Raw genomic sequence first — 19,642 nt, 5'->3', positions numbered from 1 at the left:
GGCAGCTCTCATACTCAGAGGTACGGTGGTAATATCATCAATGAACATATAGCAATAGAAGATCAGTCAACAATTTTTATATTGACATCAAGTGATTAATGATTTTGATTTAGTATTTACAAAGGACTGGTAAGCCTGACGTAACAGGGAGAGTTTGAGACAGCGCGCGGTGTGGCGAGAGTTCTCATTGGTTGGACACCGTTGGTGCGCCTGACGCTTGTGAGGTAAACTGGTAAGGCTGAGACACGTAAGGTCGCGAGGATGGCGTTGTCTTGGTCCTTCTCTCTCCGGCACGTTCAACGTTTTGTTACGAGAACCTCCTGTCTACCAGCCTTAGTAAGTGAAGCCTATTGTTCTTAGCTAATGTGTGAGAGCATAGCTTGACTGATTTGTGAATTGATCTTCACATTTCTTTGCCCGGAGCTCCACCAGATCATTGTTAGCTTGTTACCTAACCCATCTCAGCCCACCGCACATGGCATTTCTCCAGTTATTTTCCTTTTTCTTCTTCATTGTGTTGAGTATAGTGGGTTGTTGAGAGGGAATCATTAGTGCCATATAAGGATCTGTTATATAAGGTCTGGTGTCTTGCTAGTTTGATGGAGGATAACCATTATTGTTGTTACCTAATGGTGTTTAAAGATTGCATGTGGTGTACTATCCATGCAATTTTGCAGGTCTAAAGATCTTGCGTAATCATGTTGCTACAGGTACATAGTTGGTCTATCAGCAGGGTTAATGCAGTCCTATGTTAGTTTGGTGTGAGAGATATTTAGTACATTTTTACTCAAATCTGTATGTTCCGGACAAAACTTTTTTTTTTTAAAGTTTAGATGTGTTTTGAAGGAATATGTTTATGATGCATATCATTACTTTTTCATTTTTACCACCCCGTGCATGCCAATTCCCTCTTCCCTAAAAAAAAAAAAAAATTGCTGTGGAAAAGAAAATAAAGGAAATATGTCATAAAGAACTATTTCATTGTCACAAAGTACCACTTAAATAACAGTCCAAATTTGGACATATGGCTGTGGAGAGTATTTGCTGCCACTAGTTGTGCACCACTTACCAGGCAAATCTAATCAAACATTTAATTTAACCTAACCTAACATACTTACCTACCTAACCAAACCTGTCATGTGATAGTGAACTACTATTGGAAAATCTGGTTCCCTCGGCATGAAATTTTCTCTTTGTAACTTCATCTTGCAGAGGAGCACTTGTGGGGCATGTAATTATCACTCATACCCAGATTTTGCTTCACTTACTGACCATACACCAGAGCAAACTATTGTTACATAACTAGATGGATTTTCAACACCAACAAATTCTAAACCACCTTATCATCTTTCTGTTCATTTTTTGGGACATTAGTTACTTACATGTACATTTTGCATGGGTATTATTGTATTTCTTGACCTAACTTGTGGAGGAGCTTTTATATCTTTACTTTACATTGCTGAGAAATGATGAGGTTAGGTTAGGGTGGGTTAGAATGAGGTTAGAAAAATTAAAGTTCATACCAAGGGAAGCGGTATTTCAATAGTAATTCAGTATCACTCAGTGCCACAGAGTCAAGGTGATCCTCATGGCGTTATCATATATGAATACAAAAATATGATATCCATTATAGCGGGCAATAGAGGAGTGGAAACATAAGTATTGTGGTGAAAGCAACACATAAGCGTAATGGATAACAAGAAGTGTTTCATACCAGTCGATGGCGCTGGCAGACAAATGCCTCCTCCTCATCTTAACCCTAGCGGTGCCGTATGACCTAAGCTGTTGTGGTGCTCAAAGGAATCATTTCCATTTTTTCACCTCACCTGCGTTGTTTTGGTGTTCTATGCAAACTTTGACCTAGTGATGTATTATTAGTATTTTTTAAGGCTTGAGGAACAAAATCCCAAAAATAGGCAGACTTTCCCATTGGCCAGGAATGTAACCCACCCTGTTAACATTGTTTTCTATGATAAAATTATGTTTCAGTAGCACAATTTTGAATAACGTGGTCTCCAGGAACATAACACTCACATTTATCGATAATTGACTGTATTAACTTGGAGGTAGTGTATCATCCAGCTCCCTCTGTTATATGTAAATTACCTAACATACCTGATTAATCTATTCTTGCCTAATCAAAGCTAACCTTGCCGAACCTAAACTTAATAGAACCAATATTGTTATTTTAGTCAGGTGTCAAAATGTAGAAGTTTGATCATTTCAAACTTCAAAAAAAAAGATTAAATAAATAAAAACAAACATGACTGTGGACAACAATCTTAAAGACTGGTTTCTAGTGCACTGTTATCAGTATCAATTGTAGTATCAGTATCGGTCAAAATTGTAGTATTGGTACATCTTGACACTGTAGTATTGCCAAAATCAAAACTTCTTAGCTCTATAGTCTTATCAAACCTACCTATAGTTAGCAGGTAACTGTTATATTGTTTACAATGGTTTCTTTGTGGTAGCACCATTGAAAAATATGCTTTTCATCAAAATCGACTAATCTATGAAATTTATTCTATGTAATTATTTCCACAGTTAAATCCTTTAGAGACCTTGTTGGGTTTTATTGTAAGAGAAAATTATTGGTTGATGTTGACAATATAGTCCAGGTACCAGGAAGGCATAGCCTACAGTTATGAGGTTATCATAATTGCAGGTTACTTGATTAGTAATTATTACGGGAGTGCTGTCTTAGTTTGATGTTTAAAGTGAGTAGGTTCGAGGTTCTATGAGTGATATACTCTGTTATTTTATTCATGTTTCTTGCAATACAACAGATGAGTTGTTTAGTTTATGAACATTACTTTTGTCTTTCTTGTACTGGTCCTGCTTTAAGGGCCACAACAGCAGATCACTCATCTCACTGATCTTTGTCTTCTCTATCTTCCATTAGCTACACCCTTCATATGTGTCTTTAGTGCATCCATAAACCTTTTCTTTTATTATCCTTTTTCATGCTATGTTAGCCAATCTCCAGGATCTTCCTACCCACATACTTATATCTCCTTTGTACATGACCAAACCATTGGAGTCTCAACTGTAGCTCTGTTCTCCTAACTGAAATCCATGTGCCTCCCTTTAATATGCAAAGAAAAAAAAAAATAGGAAATATATGTACCATATTTGATGGCTCATAAGCTGCATGAACTCATAAGATGCATTCAGTTTTGGCAGACATTGAAATATAAAAAATAAAAAAATAAATAAATAAAAAATTAAGCTCTGAATGTGAAGTGAAGGATTTCACCTGACATTTGAAGACACTCACATGCATTTAGATTATTAGTAGAACTCAACATTTTGCATTTAAAAACTTTGATCTTTGCTAGTAGTCTACGCACCAATCCATCTTTGCTAGTAGTCTACGCACCAATCCTGTTGTGACTTATGAGATGTAAATATGTACAGATGCCAGCACTTGACTTATTGCCAATCTTGGCTTTATGATTTCTCAGTAGTAATACCTGGCAGACCCATACCAGGTGAAGGCTTTAGGTTTCCTCTGATTGGTTAAATCCCCTCAAAAACTAAGCCTTTAGGTTCAACCACACTTGACCTTCCCCATCTCATCCATGCCCTGTCCTTCACTTTGCCATCAGAGCTTCATCACTTCATCTCCCTCTCTGCCATCTTCATGTGTGTGGGTATATGTGTTCCTATCTTTTGTTTTGTTTATTGTTCTTTGTATCCTATTTTTCTTCATTCACAGCAAATGTAGCATAGAAATCTTCCACTCCCTCCTCCTCAAGCCTCCATGTATTAGTATTTAGTGGCAAATATGTTACTATGATACTCCTCCTTTACCTCCCACTGGTCCTAATTGTTATGCTTAAAAGCCTCTGCCAGTCCATCTCTGTACTGTACAGAGTACAGTATAATCCTCTCAAGTCATTATCAATACTCCTCCTGCTTTTTCCCTTCTGTTCACTTGGGACATCTTCACTTAACTTTTTCTGTTATACATACCACATCCAGTTCTTTTTCCAATATATAATCTCTCACTTCCAAGCTTCCTGATATAAATCCATCTATGTTTGTATACATAACTCTTAGTACTTTCCCTCCCCTTCCCGAATATGCCATTTCCTCAGCCTCATGTGTAGTAGAATTTCTTCTCATTTTGTCCTCTCGTTTTTCCCTTTAGCTTCACTTCTTAGTTCTCTCTCTTTTTCCCTTTCTACCTGATTCATCTCCCTATCTTTATCCAAATATTATTATATTCTGTCTTACCAACCAGCTTTCCAGTCCTCACTAATATTTCTTCTACCCCATACTTGCGATCTTATTTTAACTTTTAGTGGTCTTTTGGTTCTCTCACTATATTTACCAAGTCTGTATATTTCTTCTATTTCTTTCTCAAGACTGTTCTTCATCTTGGACCACTGAGATAATTTCCTTAACTACCTCTTTCTCCTCCTCCCTCACAAATTTCACTGGATATTTTTTTTTCTTTTAGTCCATATACAATCATACCCTTCTTTTTGTCCATTGTATCTCACACTAATTCTTCCTTTTCTTTGATCCCTTGTATGACTGTCCTTTATTTTCTCCCTTATTAGTAGCTAGTTTCGCTATTTCTGCAAAATTCACTTTTCTTTTTCCAGACGTTCTTCAATTCCTTTAGTTTTGTTTTGCTTATCCCCTTTCCTGTTCCCACATTAGTGTCTAGCCTTTCCTCAAGTCCTTATTGTTCTACTTCATAGAGTCCACATTTGCCCTTAAGGGTACTGTTTTCCCTTTTTATTTCATCTGGAGTTTTCTTTATGTCATTGTTCATTCTAACTTCTCACATCTCTCTCAGCTCCAGGTTTTCCTCAATCAGTTGATCTTGTTTTTCAAAAATCCCGACAACCATCTCCCTCAAAACTCTAATTTCTCTATCCATTGTGATCATCCTTCTCATGTTGGCTTTTTTTTCTTTCTTAAATCTGAAAAATTCCCTTTTCTTACTCCAATCTCCCAACCATCATTTTCCCAGAGGTGTTTCAATAATCCTTTTCCTGAGTCCTCTTGGTTTGGCTCCCTTGTTTACATTGACAACAGCATCAACTGTTCTGTCCATATTCTCAATTCCTCCCACGCTTCTCGGCCTCAAGACAAGCAAATTCAATATAACTTTGGAGACAGGATCACTAGCCTAATCCCTTCTCCCCCTGTAATACATCACCAGGTCTGCTGGACTTCGTAGTCAGCACTTGGCAGTATGACCCATGCCAGAGATCTTGTTTTGCGTCCGCCTCAAATGATCATCACTGTGTGTGTGTGTGCGCGCATACATGCTGAAAATATACATCGGGGGTTGGCGGAGGGGCTTAAGATTAGTTCACTTCCCTAACAGTTTATCTCTTACACTAAGTTGGGGATCACAGTGTGGTGGTATCAGTTTGTGCATGATGCCCGTAGGGGCATGATCTTGTTGTGGTAGGCGAGGTGTATTAAGGGGGAGCAGGTGATGTAGGCATGGGTGACACTTTACCAAGGCCTCTTGGTGTCTGGCAGACAGCTGGGCAGACTCAGGGTGGTCAGGGCATTGTTGTAGTTGGTGTAGGTAGGGCCAAAGATGGCTCTGCATGCCCTCTTTTGCACATTCTCCAGCTGCTGATGTTGAGTGGAGCTGAGAGAGGAGGACCATGCAGGGGAGGCATACATGAGTCTGGGAGGGATGAAGGTGTGTGTGTGTGTGTGTGTGTGTGTAATTCACCACGGTTGCCCACTGGTCACCCAGCCAGCCTTCCCCATTACGGAGTGAGCTGAGAGCTTATAGACTGATCTTCAGGTAGGACTGAGACCACTCCACACACTGGGAAAGTGAGGCCACAATCCCTCGAGTTACATCCTGTACCTATTTGCTGCTAGGTGAACAGGGGCTACACATTAAGAGGCTTGCCCATTTGCCTCGCCGCATCTGAGACTTCTCGGTTGTGAGACAAGTGTTCTAACCACTACACTATGTGGTGTGTGTGTGTGTGTGTGTTTACTTAGTTGTAGTTTTACAGGGCCTGGGCTTTAAGCTCATGTGACCCGTCTCCATATCTACACTTATCCAATCTTACTTTAAAAGTATGCACACTCGTTGCAGACACTACTTCTTCATTCAAACTGTTCCACGTCTCAATATATTTTTGCGGGAAACTATATTTTTTTGCATCTCTCAGGCATCTTCCCTTTCTCAGCTTTTTACTATGCGATCTTGTGCTTCGGTCAGGATCAGTTTCTTATTATCCATTTGGTCCATTCTGTTGATCAATTTGTAAACTTGTATCAGGTCTCCTCTTTCCCTTCTTTGTTCCAGGGTTGGTAGATCCATAGTCTTTAGTCTCTCCTCATATGTCATCCCTTCAGATTCTGGAATCATTCTTGTAGCCATTTTTTGTAGTCTTTCCAACTTCCTTATGTGTTTCTTTTTATGAGGGGTCCATACTACTCTTGCATATTCCAATCTGGGTCTTATTATAGTATTTATCAATTTGTTCATCATTTCTTTGTCCATGTAGTGAAATGCTACTCCAATATTCCTTAGCAAATTATGTCTCTCTAAAAATTCTATCAATATGGCTTATCGGTTGATTGTTTTCTTCCATCGTCACTCCTAAGTCCTTTTCCTTTTTTACTTTCTCCAGTTCTACTCCATCTTCCATCTTATAGATTCCCACGGATCGTCTTTCACTCTTTCCCATTTCCATGACATGGCTTTTGTCCACATTGAATTCCATTTCCCACTTTTACTCCATTCCCAGATCTTATTTAGGTCTTCTTGCAGTATTTCACAATCCTCTTTTTGCTTTATAACTCTGCACAGTTTTGTATCATCTGCAAACAAATTTATGTAGCTGTTCACTCCTTCTGGCATGTCATTGATATAAATGAGGAAAAGTATTGGTGCCAATACTGATCCCTGCGGCACTCCGCTTTCTACTGCTCTCCACTTGGACTTCTTATCTTTAACTACCGTCCTTATTTCTCTCCCCCTGAAATAATTTTCTATCCATCTCAATGTGCTTCCTTTTAAGCCACCCTTCTCCTCTAACTTCCATGTGTGTGTGTGTGTGTGTGTGTGTGTGTGTGTGCGCGCGCGCGTGCATATTTACCTAGTTGTAGTTTTGCAGGGCCTGGGCTTTATGCTCGTGTGGTCCCATCTCCATATCTACACTTATCTAATTTTTCTTTAAAACTATGTACACTCTTTGCTGACACCAATTTCTCACTCAAACTGTTCCAAGTCTGAACACATCTTTGCGGGAAACTAAATTTTTTAACATCTCTCAGACATCTTCCCTTCCTCAGTTTCTTACTATGCGATCTTGTGCTTCTAGTGTCATATTCTTCTCTCAGGATCAGTTTCTCATTATCCACTTCATCCATTCCGTTAATCAATTTATAAACTTGTATCAGATCCCTCTCTCTTCTCTGTTCCAAGGTTGGTAGATCCATTGCCTTTAGTCTCTCCTCATATGTCATCCCTTTAAATTCTGGAACCATTCTTGTAGCCATTTTTGTAGTCTCTAATTTTCTTATGTGTTTCTTTTATGGGGTCCACACAACTCCTGCATATTCCAATCTAGGTCTTATTTTAGTACTTATCAATTTCTTCATCATTTCTTTGTCCATATAGTGAAATGCTAATCCAATATTCCTTAGCAAATTATATAAAATTCTATCAATATTCTTGATTATTTTCTTCCATGTCAAATTCTATCAATATCTCCCATCTTATAGATTCCCACTGGTCATCTACCACTTTTTTCCATTGGCTTTTTCTTCCATTGTCACTCCCAAGTCCTTTTTTTTTACTTTTCTAGTTCTCTCCATCTCCCATCTTATAGATTCCCACTGGTCGTTTTCACTTTTTCCCATTTCCATGACATGGCTTTTGTCCACATTGAATTCCATCTCCCATTTTTGCTCCATTTCCAGATCTTGTTTAAGTCTTCCTGTAGTATTTCACAATCCTCTTTTGTTTAATGACTCTGCACAGTTTCGCATCGTCCACAAACAGATTTATGTAGCTGTTCACTCCTCTGGCATGTCATTTATATATACGAGAAAAGTATTGGTGCCAATACTGACCCCTGTGGCACTCCGCTGTCTACTGTTCTCCACTTGGACTTCATATCTTTAACTATCGTCCTTATTTCTCTCCCCCTTAAGTAATTCTTCATCCATCTCAATGTGCTTCCTTTTAAGCCACCCTTCTCCTCTAACTTCCATAGTAATCTTTCATGTGGCACTTTATCAAAAGCCTTTTTTAGATCTAAATAAATACAGTCAACCCATCCCTCTCTCTTGTACTTTATCAACTATTCTAGAGTAGAAACTCAATAAATTTGTTACACATGACCGACCTTTTCTAAAACCAAATTGGCTATTTGATAATATTTTGTTGTCTTCAAGAAACTCGATCCATTGCTTCTTTATTACTTTTTCACACATCTTGCATATTACACTAGTTAGTGATACCGGTCTGTAATTTAAAGGTTCTTCCTTCCTTCCGCTCTTATATATGGGAACCACCTCAGCTCTTTTCCACTCCACTGGCACTGTTCCATTTTCTATTGAGCATTTTATGATGTTGTATATTGGACTTGCTAGTTCTTCCCTACATTCTTTCAGTATTCTGCCTGAGACTTCATCCGGTCCCATTGCCTTTTCCTCATCCAATTCCATCATCAACTTTTTTATTTCAAGCTTGGTTACTTTAATCTCTTTCATATAGACAGTCTCTATTACCCTGTGGTCTTTCAAATTTGGATTCCTTAGTAAAGACCTCATGAAATTTACTATTTAACAGTTCTGCCATACTTTTTGGGTCTTCCACCATTCCGTTTCTCCTTTTAACCTTTCTATTGTTTCTTTTTGTCTTATTTTTCCATTTATGAATCTGTAGAACAATTTTGGTTGTTCCTTACATTTTTCGACAATGTCCTTTTCATAGTTCTTTCTTCTTCCTTTCTCACCTTAGCATATTCATTTCTTGCTGTTTTGAAGTTTTCCTTATTTTCTGGATTTCTGTTTCTTCTCCACCTTTTCCATGCTCCATCTCGTTTCTCCTTTGCCCTAGCACATCTTGCATTAAACCAATCTTTCTTTCCTTCTTCTTTAGGTCTATATTTTGGGAACATATTCCTGACCCCAGTTTTGTATATTTCCAAAAATAAGTTATATTTCTTTGTGAGTTTTCCATCTCCTCCCAGTTTACGTTTTAAAATAGTTCTTGAGATTCTCAATATCAGCCTTTCTGTAATTTAATCGGTCTCCTTTGTATGATTCATCTCTATCTTCCTTTCCTTCTTCTATATCCATTTCTAATATTACATGGTCACTCTTTCCCAATGGGCACTTGTATCTTATATCATCGTTAATTGGTATATCCCTTGTAAAAACTAGGTCTAATCTTGCCGGCTCATCGCTTTCCTCTGAATCTTGTGTTTTCCTTTACTCTTTGGACCATCAAATTATCTATCATTAGGTTCAGGAATCTATCTCCCAGGCATCTTCCCCATACCACTTTCATAATTTTCCCAGTCTACCTCCTTACAGTTGAAATCTCCTACCAATATCACTTTTCTCCTTTCCTTAATGATTCTTGTAAGACTCCTTATTGTGTCATCTATCATGTCTCTATATTCTTGGTTAGTCCATGAGTTTGTTTTTGGTGGCACATATGTTCCAATGATTGTTAACTCCTTTTTATTAATATGCATCTTAACATACAGTATTTCTGATTTTCCTTCCCAAACTCCACTTGATTTACCACTATCTCCTTCCTTAACATCATCATGACTCCTCCTCCTCCTTTACCCACTCTGTCTCTCCTCCATATATTAAACTTTTTATGTATGTCTATTTTATTGCCTCTTTTAACTTTGTTTCCACCAGGCATACAATATCTGGTTCTTCTTTCTTTATGTAATCTCTTGATTCTAATTTACCAGATAAAATCCCATCTATGTTTGTATACATAATTTTTAATCTCTTGTTCTTATAATTTTTAGTTAAACTTGTTCCATTTTTTTCTTTTTCTTCTCTTTTATATACCATTTCCTTATCCTGTCTCCTATAATTCTCTAAAAAATTGCCTTCTTCTCCTCCTCTGATCTTTCATTATTTTTTCTCTTGCTTCTGCCACCAGTTCATTGTGTCTCTTCCTTTCCTCCTCTATTCTATATATATATATATATATATATATATATATATATATATATATATATATATATATATATATATATATATTTTGCAACCTTCTGTTTCTCTGAGTTTTGTTTTTCTATATAGTACTTCTGCTGCTGCTTGTGATTTTAGTATTATCTTAATTGGTCTCACTGTTCCTTCTTGATATGGTCCCATTCTATGGATTTCTTCTACTTCCTCTTCTAAGTTCTGTCTATCCTCATCATTTAGATGTTTTAGTAGGTCTTTTACTGATTTCATTTCGTCCTTTTCCCTTCTTGGTCTATATTTAACATTTCTTCTTCTTTCAGTCCAAAAATAATTTTTTTTTTTTTTTTTTTTTTTTTTTTAGGACTCCTATTATTTTGCTTGTCATATTTTCATCTCTTTCTTTTAACTGTTCTTGAAATACTTCCTGAAATGATTCCTTGTCTTTCTTATCTTGGATTCTCCATGCCTGTACTTATTTTTTAATCACGTCTTGTGCTCTTTCTTCTTCTTTGTTAACTAGATCTTTCAGCTTATCTTTTTCTTTCTTGGCTTTACCGAGTCCTCCTTCCATCAATTTCTTGTAGTTAGCTATTTGGACTTTTAATTCTTCATTTTCGATTCTTAGCCTAGTTTCGCTTTCTTCCACTTTTTATCCTTTCTTTCAATTTCTGGAGCTCTTTATCCTGTTCTTCATTCTCTTTCATTCCCATACTCTCCTTTATCAATTTATCTAATTTATGTTCGATAGTCAACACTATCAAAGAGTGAAGTTTGCGCCGTATCAAAGCCTTCGAATGCTCTTTCTCCCTCACCAACATAGTCATCATCAGCTTTCATTCTTTCCCGTGTCTCATACCTGCATTTAGATGGAATCTTTCTCACTCATGATTTTGTAACACTGTATTCATGAAAAAAACGAGTCCACACTAATCGCCCAGGCCACTACAAACCCAAACAAAGGTAGTGAAGATCAGCTGATTCTCAGGAGCGACGGTATTGCGTCCTTCCTCGACCGCGTCTGGTGTGTGTGTGTGCATGCGCCATATACATAGTAACACTCATAGGTATTGTGGTGTTCACATGAGCTTATCTTTCAGACACGGGCATGGTACAGTGACAAAGGAGACATGCACCCTGCCCCTCCTGAAATCCAGGAACCCACAATCCCTCCCTATGAAGAGAAGGTTGGGGAGCCAGTGCATCTCAAGCGTGCCAGGTAAAGTAATGAGCCTGTGACTTAAGAAATATGGTCTTGAATTTATATATTGCATAAGACCATCTACCGCAGCTCCTCGTGGCAGGAGATGATAGGTCATCACGTTATGTAATCAAATCACATAGCTGGTAAATTCTGATAAACTCTGGAACTCCCTACTTGCTTCTGTATTTCCATCTTCCTATGACTTGAGTAGTCAAAGAGGTTTGAAGAAGACATTTGGCTCTTTATTTTGGCTGACTCTTTAACCTACAAGGGAACTGGCAAAAAAAATGGGCCTTTTTATTTGTTTATTTTATTTATTTTTATTTATTTATTTTTTTTTTTTTTTGTTGCCCTTGGTAAATTTTCCCTCTTATATAAAAAAAAGTAGCTAGTCATAACCAATACAGCATTCAACTAACAATTTAATGTCATCCACTTCAACTAGCTTTTATTGTTTCTTTTGACACATATATTAACTCATAAGTCATTTAACTTCAGTGGATAAATTTTTTTATTATTAATATTTATTTATTTACTGGTATTATTCTGTAATGTACTTCATGCACTTTTTGTGATTTCAATTTTTCTTAATTACTGTGAAAGCACTTAACACTATAGGGTCATAATGAATAAATTTTAGGTGGTAGTGCTGCTACAGAACACCAGTTAATCAGGTACATTTGATATTTGGAATTACTTTTAGTATTTACAAATTAATGTAATTAACAAATATTTTCACAAAAAAATAAAGATTTAAGTCTTAAATATGTGGCAGTAGCTAATCAGTGTTTGGGTTTAAGAAGTTAGGTAAGCTCTCAGAATTTTATTGAACACACCATATTTACCTTGCTGCATCTCCACTACTCCAATCATGTGTCCAGCAAAGTTGATGAAACATTACTGTCTGCAGGCTGCAGTACCAGTCCAGAAAACGTGGAATGCTGGAGAATGGGTTGATCCTCAGCAGCTTTGCACATCGCTTTCTTCCCTCCATGACAGAGAATCAGCTTGCTCTCTATGATCGCCTTATTAATCTGCCATCCAATGACTGGGAGATATACTACTGGGCCACAGGTTGGTATCTCACCATGTGTGTGTGCTGCTCCCCACACAATAAATAAATAGTAAGGTCTACTTCAAATTACACATTTCACATGTCCATTTTGAAGATAGAGCATGTCACTTGTGAGTAACAGTCCAAGCCAGAATAATCAGATGCTTTAAGTCTTTATAACACTATTCAAGAGGACAGTTTATACTACCTTATATCCTGGACTATAAGGGAACTGGATATATAAGACAACCCAAGTTTTTTAAGGGGAAAGTTTAGGTTTTGAGCTATTACCACTGTAAAAGATAACCCCCTTAATGGTGGAGGGAGCCACTGCTCACATGTTTGGCTGAAGGGTAAGGGAGTGCATCACTGACGACCTGCAATATGAAGGGCTCTTGTGGTGATCGGTTCTCTCACTTCAGTACATTAGTATTATAGCAAAATTCACCATCCCTGTTGTTCACAGTTTCAGGTGTTTCTGAGTTCTGAAATGGCAGGAACATGCATTACTTTCTTTTCTCGATGACTACTAATCACCACAAGTTTATTGCTGGCACCTCACTGGGCCCTGGGGAGCTATAACATGATAGGCTTGTGTGGCCATTCTAGGTGTGGTGTGTGGGCTTCACCAGATTCTCCCACTATTGCCACTTCTCTATATATCACAGGCTTGCCTTCATTATCCAAGCATGCTTCACATCCTTGTTTACCATCTGTCTCTTTATTTGTTTTCCTCCCTGTTTCTATACAAATTGGTGTACACTGGGTCCCTAGACTTTGAACATAATTCATCCCAGAAGGCTGTTCCATGTCTGAATTGTTCCAAGTTTGAAACCATTTTCTCCATAGGAAACAATGTAAATAGTTTTAATTCATTCCAAGGCCCAAAGTTTTTACCCAACTACATAAGAATTGAACTATGTAAAATCAATATGGTAGTAAGTTTCATTACAAGTGTCTTTTAACCAGGTATTAAGAATATAATATATATATATATATATATATATATATATATATATATATATATATATATATATATATATATATATATATATCCTCTCTTGATGGATGTTAAATATTCATTGATATGCTCCTCTCTTGATGGATGTTAAATATTCATTGATATGCTCCTCTCGATGGATGTTAAATATTCATTGATATGCTCCTCTCTTGATGGATGTTAAATATTCATTGATATGCTCCTCTCTTGATGGATGTTAAATATTCATTGATATGCTCCTCTCTTGATGGATGTTAAATATTCACTGATATGCTCCTCTCTCGATGGATGTTAAATATTCACTGATATGCTCCTCTCTCGATGGATGTTAAATGTTCACTGATGAGTGATGGGTGTCACATTTACAGATAAAGGCACACCCAGCCATGCCATAATAATAATCAACTGACTCATTTTTCTGGACTAAATGGTGCAGGCACTGGTCTGGATAATGAAAGTCCAGATACCACAAATGGGTTCTTTGTTTGCCAAATATGGTTCTTTGTCTCTATCTAGACTTTTTGAGGAGCTGTGAAACTTTATCAATTTTTGTTTCCCTGATTAACTAAACCTAAGGCCATTTTCACATCAAGGTGGCATGTTGCACGTGGCAGGTGGCAAATGACGAGTGGCACAGTGATTTCAGACCAAGGTAGCACGTCGCCACGCTTCTCAGGGTGGTAGCAAGATGGCATGTAACTCGGATGAGGAGGTTATTGTTACTTTGATTGGTACTATAGTTGCCTGCAGAAGAAGAAAAAGGAAGAAAGTCTGGATACATCCATATCTTAAAAGATAATGTAGAAGCTCAAAGCAACTAGAGCTTGATGAAGAGAAGTTCCAGATTTTGTACCGAATGTGTAAAGAATTTTTTGGTATCTGGTATTTTGTTAAATAGTTCATTGTCTGGAAGAGGCATATTCGTAATTGTGCACGAGAGCACTCACGAAAGACAACTGACAACAAAAAGACAACAGTGTCCTACATGGCTATGTGTCCCTCTCACAGGCAGTGTTGTTACATGTGCTTGTGCAAATCTGTCTAGTCTCTTGAAAACTAATCAACATGTGCCATACATCCAAAAGCAAAATTTACTTTTTCATCCCCTTGTTCTTATTTCCATGCTGCCACCTTCCACTCTTCCAGCTGAGTTTCATTTATCATTCCTCCTGCTTCCAGATTAGTATTCATTTTTTCCCTTAGGCCATCCAATCCTGCTTCATAGTCCTTGCACTTGTATTTAAGGGCACTTTTTTGGGGAGGGTGTGTGGTATAGTGGTGGCAACTGAGGAAGCAAAAGAGGGAGGGAGGATATATTTGGTGCTTTTAGAACACAGCCATCCACATGCTAACCAACAAAGTCTTTTTTTTTTGTTTTGTTTAAGGACAATAAACAAAACTGATGATTCACCACTCTTGGTTTCCTCTTCTGCAGGTGTACAACCAACCCCTCAGGAGTTTGACAACGAGGTGATGACGATGCTCAAGGAATTTGTGAAGAACTCTGACAGAGAAAACAGAACAATACAGCCCAATCTTCACTAGAATGATTAATACACTATATAGATATTGTACAGAGTTAGTTATTACAGATCATGATTGTAAATATTTGTATATAGAAGATATTTCTATTTTCCTTTAACCAATAAGCAATCTTTCACAATACTTAGCATATTCTATTGTTCATTAAACTTCCAATAAAGAATTGGCAACTAATTGCTATTGAAAATGAGAATCTGAGTCATAAATCATCTGGCAAAAAAGTAATTGCTATTGAAAAAATCCCTAAATATTCCTTATACAGTTGATATTGACTAATCCATTCTCTAGACACCCCCTTTTTTTCTGAAAGAAATAAAATACATTACAAGCAAACCTAACCAATGCTTTGAAAGTTTCCCTCCATTTCGTATCTATGTAGGCTACAGTACATCTCGGGACAATCTTATCTGTGATCTCACTCTTTTGACAGAAAAATCGATCTGGAATATGAAATATCCTTTCATGAATGGAAGTGGTGCATTGGATGATGGAAATAATATTTGTAAGAAAATTTAGAATAAATAAATACTAAATAGAAATACAAATAATTTATAAAAATCAAGAAATACCTGTGTGTATAAAACAAACTCCCTACCTGCTTCTGTATTTCTAACTTTCTATGACTTGAATTCATTTAAGGAGGTGGTTTCAAGACATTTATTCTTATCCTTTTTATTTATTTATTTTTTTTGGCTAACTATCCGACCTGCAAGGGGATTGGCAACTATGTGGGCCCTTTTTTTTTTACTTTATGTTGACCTTGGCCAGCTTTGCCCTCTATATATATATATATATATATATATATATATATATATATATATATATATATATATATATATATATTGGTGGTGAAACACAGGAGTACTTTACTTCTCTAACGTTTCGCCAGCTCCTCAGAGAGAATGATTTACAGGCTGACTGAGGACCTATATGCCTGTAAATCATTCTCTCTGAAGAAGCCTTGTAGGCGAAACGTTAGAGAAATAAAGTACTCCTGCGACTCCTGTTTCCCTACACCACCAATCTGTTCCACTTCATAGCATATATATATATATATATATATATATATATATATATATATATATATATATATATATATATATATATATATATATACACACACACAGAGAGAGAGAGAGAGAGAGAGAGAGAGAGAGAGAGAGAGAGAGAGGGCAAAGCTGGCCAAGGTCAACATAAGAAAAAAAAAAAAAAAAAAGGGCCCACATAGTTGCCAATCCCCTTGCAGGTTGGATAGTTAGCCCCCCAAAAAAATAAAAGGGATAAGGATAAATGTCTTGAAACCACCACCTTAAATTAATTCAAGTCATAGGAAGTTAAAAATACAGAAGCAGGTAGGGAGTTTCAGTTTTTCCAGAGAAATGGATGAATGATTGGGAGTACTGGTTAACTCTTGCATTAGAGAGGTGAACAGAATGGGAGTGAAAAAAGTCTTGTCCAGGTAGGCTGCAGGAGGCATGCAATTAGCATGAAAAGAGCAGTAGAAGACAGCAAGAGATGCAACACTATGGCATTGAGAAAGAGGCTGAAGACAGTTAGTTAAAGGAGCGGAATTGATTCAACTCTACCTAATTAAAATGTGAGTAGAACCTCCCCTCCCCCCTCAATTGTACAAGGTTACCAGTTAAGGATGGGGTGAGAAACTACCAGACACCTCAGAACATCAAATTTCATAGAAGCTGTTTTAGCAAGAGACAAAATGTAAAGTTTTTTGTTTAGATTATAAGTAAAGGACAGACCAAGGATATTCAGTGTGGAAGAGGCAGACAGTTGAGTGTTATTAAAGAAGAGGGGATAGTTGTATGAAGGTCATGTCAGGTTGATAGACATAAATTGAATTTTTTGAAGCATTGAACAATACTACTCAGCCCCAATCAGAAATCTTAGAAAGATCAGAAGTCAGCCATTCTATGGTATCCCTTTGGAAAATGTTATTTCCAAAAGGGTTAGTTGTCTTTGAAAATACATGGAAAAGTGTAGGATGGTATCAGCAAGGGAGTGGATAGGGAAAGAAATTTAGTTTAGAAGAGGGGTGGGCAAACAAAAAATCACAATCTTATACAGCCATATACTACAATAATCTGAAATGGTTAGTTAATATATGTATTTAAAATACAAAATAAAAGACTTTTAAAGAAAAAGCCACTCTCCCACATATATGCACACCTGCAGAAATAAAATGAAATGGTCACAAAATCATTTGGCATTGTTTATCAACTATCTCTTTAAAATTTATTAACATTTGTCTGGCTGTGTTAATTTCCTTTGGCAGGCCGCATGCAGCCCACGGCCCTTAGTTTGCCTACACCTGGTTTAGATCATTGATGAATAATAGGAAGAGAGTGGGTGACAGGACAGAACCCTACAGAACACCACTGTTACTAGATTTAGAAGAATGGTTGCCGTCTACTACTGCAGCAGTACAACAGTCAAAGAGGAAACTTGAGATGAAGTTGCAGAAAGATAAAAGCCATAGAAGGGTAGTTTAGAGATCAAAGCTTTGTGCCACACTCTATCAAAAGCTTTTGAAATCTCTAATGCAACACAGTTTCATCAAAATCTTTAATAAAAGGATGACCAAAACTCAGTAAGGAAAGCCAAAAGATCCCCAGTAGAATGACCTTGACAGCAGTCATACTGGCAATCAGATAGAAAATTGTGAAATGATAGATGTTGAAGAATCTTTCTACTAAGGATAGATTAAAAAACTTTATAGAAGGAAGAGGCATCTCTGCCAGTTTTTCTCACTCTCCTAATTGCTACCTCTGTACAAGGGCCTCATCCACCTATGTATGGAGTACTTTTCCCATATATGAAGGGGTTTCACTCACAGTTTTATTAGATAGAGTGAAATCAATAGCTTTTCGTGTCATCAACTCCCCTCCTCTGACTATCTTTAGCCTCTTTCTCACCACAGGAATGTTGCATCACTTGCTATCTTCTACCACTATGTTCATGCTAAGTGCTCTTCTGAACTGCATACTTCCCCTCCTCCTGCAGCCTTGCTGCACAAGGCTTTCTTCTTCCTCTCACCCCTATTCTGTTCAACTCTCTAACGCAAGAGTTAATTAACCCAGGCTGCCTTCCAGCATAATATATAACCATAACATTACCCTGGCTGTCTTGGGACTTAGTTACCCAGAAGTCTGAGTAGCAATCATGCTTAAAGCAGCGGCCAGTTGCGTGCGACACCAAAAACAATGGCCACACCATGGAAGCTTCCAGATGTCTCTGCAGTGGGAAAAGTTGACGTAGCTGGTCCTGTAGGACAGACATTAGCACTGCCCACTGTATCAAGGAAAAATGGAACAAAACACAAAGCAAGAATCATTGTATACTCAGCCAATTATGCATCTCATTAAACCTAATCAACTTCAATATTTGATTAACTTATGGTGACTATCTTCGAACTTATTATACTTGTGTGGAAAAAAAGGAAAAAAATGTAAAGAAAAATATTACGTTACTCAGAAATATATGGTCAGGGTCTGAAAATCAGTATATTAACATTAGAATAATCCCCAGGAGTCTTGAAATTATTAGACTAAACTTAAATATACACATTATCCACTTACCAAACAAATCTTAACCTAGCCAGAAAGCTCCGTCTCCATATGTAAATAGTTTGAAAACTATGTATGTCCCACAGAAATTCAGGAATAAAGTTTCTAAGAATATCAATCTCCATGACCCAAGATCACAGTTACATGTAACATTACAATCTAACCAACATCTAATATAATAATACGATAAAAACTCACCTCAGACTGTCTCTGCTGTGGGAAAAGTTGATGTTGGTCCTGCTGGGCAGATGTTAACACTGCCCACTGTACTGAGAAAGGAAGATTAGAATGAAATACAAGACAAGTCTGTATTCCAAGCTTAATATACACCTCATTTAAGGCTACATCTTCAATATTTGATCAAATTGTTCTACAAGGATTGAAATTACTTACTACAATGCTTCTGATGAACATTCACTACTTCTGTGGAGCTGTAACACGATTTACAAGCTTCATAGAGCAGTAAATTGCCTCCGCTTGGGTGGCCATCTTGGCTGGTATTTACAAACAGCCCCCCACCCTGTGAGGTGGTGTACTACCTCCTGAAGCTGAGCAGGCAAAAGCATGGAGTGATGTCATAAACCCCATTACAGTGGATCTATTTTAAATTATTTATACATGAGCAACCAGTCTCCTGTGGGTGTCCGTGTGTGTACACTCTAGCTGACTGACAGTCCCAAGTGAGAGGGTGAGGGCCAAGATGCAACGGAGCAACGTCCCGCAGAATGCACCCATACGAGATAAATATACAAGCAACCCCCGATTAACGAACGTTCACACAATGAAATTTCGCTACAATGAACGTTTCCTTTTACTATCATCTGCTCCTATAACACCAAACTCGCTTTAACAAAATTTTATCCAGGAAATTTTTTCCAAGTTTGAAAGCCCAGCCATATCCAACAAGCCGACAGGCTTTTGAATACAACAGCGCCTCTCATGGACAAAACGCGCACCACTCACTCCCCTACCCTTCCCCGCTCTTAGTTCAAAACAATAACAGCGTCCAGCAGCAGCTCGTCTTCCCTCACTCAACATGCCACCAAAACGCCCTGAACCAGCCCTGCAATGTCGCTTAGCATTGCTAAGAACAC

General features: G+C 37.5%; 2 protein-coding genes across 6 annotated transcripts; one reads left to right on the top strand and one right to left on the bottom strand.

The window, feature by feature from the left end:
• Window positions 1-178: 178 nt before the first annotated feature.
• Window positions 179-15,305, top strand: LOC123518601 (succinate dehydrogenase assembly factor 2, mitochondrial-like). Its single transcript, XM_045279497.1, has 4 exons — window positions 179-336; window positions 11,268-11,386; window positions 12,282-12,445; window positions 14,861-15,305. Exons 1-4 carry the CDS (start codon window positions 262-264, stop codon window positions 14,968-14,970), a joined length of 468 nt encoding a protein of 155 aa, XP_045135432.1. The 5' UTR covers window positions 179-261; the 3' UTR covers window positions 14,971-15,305.
• A 1,601-nt stretch (window positions 15,306-16,906) lies between these two features.
• LOC123518600 lies at window positions 16,907-19,249 on the bottom strand. 5 transcript variants are annotated; one of them, XR_006678831.1, is made up of 3 exons: window positions 18,942-19,249; window positions 18,747-18,817; window positions 16,907-18,273 (listed from the first exon to the last, which is right to left on the bottom strand). XR_006678831.1 is itself a non-coding variant. In XM_045279494.1 (3 exons), the coding sequence occupies exons 1-3, from the start codon at window positions 18,960-18,962 to the stop codon at window positions 17,944-17,946; spliced, it is 417 nt and encodes a 138-aa protein (XP_045135429.1). In that variant the 5' UTR covers window positions 18,963-19,249; the 3' UTR covers window positions 16,907-17,943. The 5 variants fall into 5 exon arrangements, 2 of the variants coding, with proteins under 2 accessions (XP_045135429.1, XP_045135430.1); XR_006678833.1 differs by having other exon boundaries at window positions 16,907-18,246; XM_045279494.1 differs by having other exon boundaries at window positions 18,747-18,812.
• Window positions 19,250-19,642: the final 393 nt, after the last annotated feature.

The sequence above is a fragment of the Portunus trituberculatus genome, chromosome 44 (assembly GCF_017591435.1).
Source record: "Portunus trituberculatus isolate SZX2019 chromosome 44, ASM1759143v1, whole genome shotgun sequence".
Taxonomy (NCBI): domain Eukaryota; kingdom Metazoa; phylum Arthropoda; class Malacostraca; order Decapoda; family Portunidae; genus Portunus; species Portunus trituberculatus.
Note: the sequence above shows the minus strand (reverse complement) of the source record. Positions and strands in the feature narration are given on the sequence as shown.

Excerpts from the sequence above, each read along its gene's own strand:
- LOC123518600 (XM_045279494.1), bottom strand. The coding sequence starts at position 18,962 with ATGTTCATCAGAAGCATTGTA. Across the intron at positions 18,813-18,941 it reads TGTTCATCAGAAGCATTGTA|TGGGCAGTGTTAACATCTGC; the intron begins GTAAGTAATTTC and ends TTCTCAGTACAG. Across the intron at positions 18,274-18,746 it reads CACAGCAGAGACAGTCTGAG|TGGGCAGTGCTAATGTCTGT; the intron begins GTGAGTTTTTAT and ends TCCTTGATACAG.
- LOC123518601 (XM_045279497.1), top strand. The coding sequence starts at position 262 with ATGGCGTTGTCTTGGTCCTTCTCTCTCCGGCACGTTCAACGTTTTGTT. Across the intron at positions 11,387-12,281 it reads GTGCATCTCAAGCGTGCCAG|GCTGCAGTACCAGTCCAGAA; the intron begins GTAAAGTAATGA and ends TACTGTCTGCAG. Across the intron at positions 12,446-14,860 it reads GATATACTACTGGGCCACAG|GTGTACAACCAACCCCTCAG; the intron begins GTTGGTATCTCA and ends CCTCTTCTGCAG.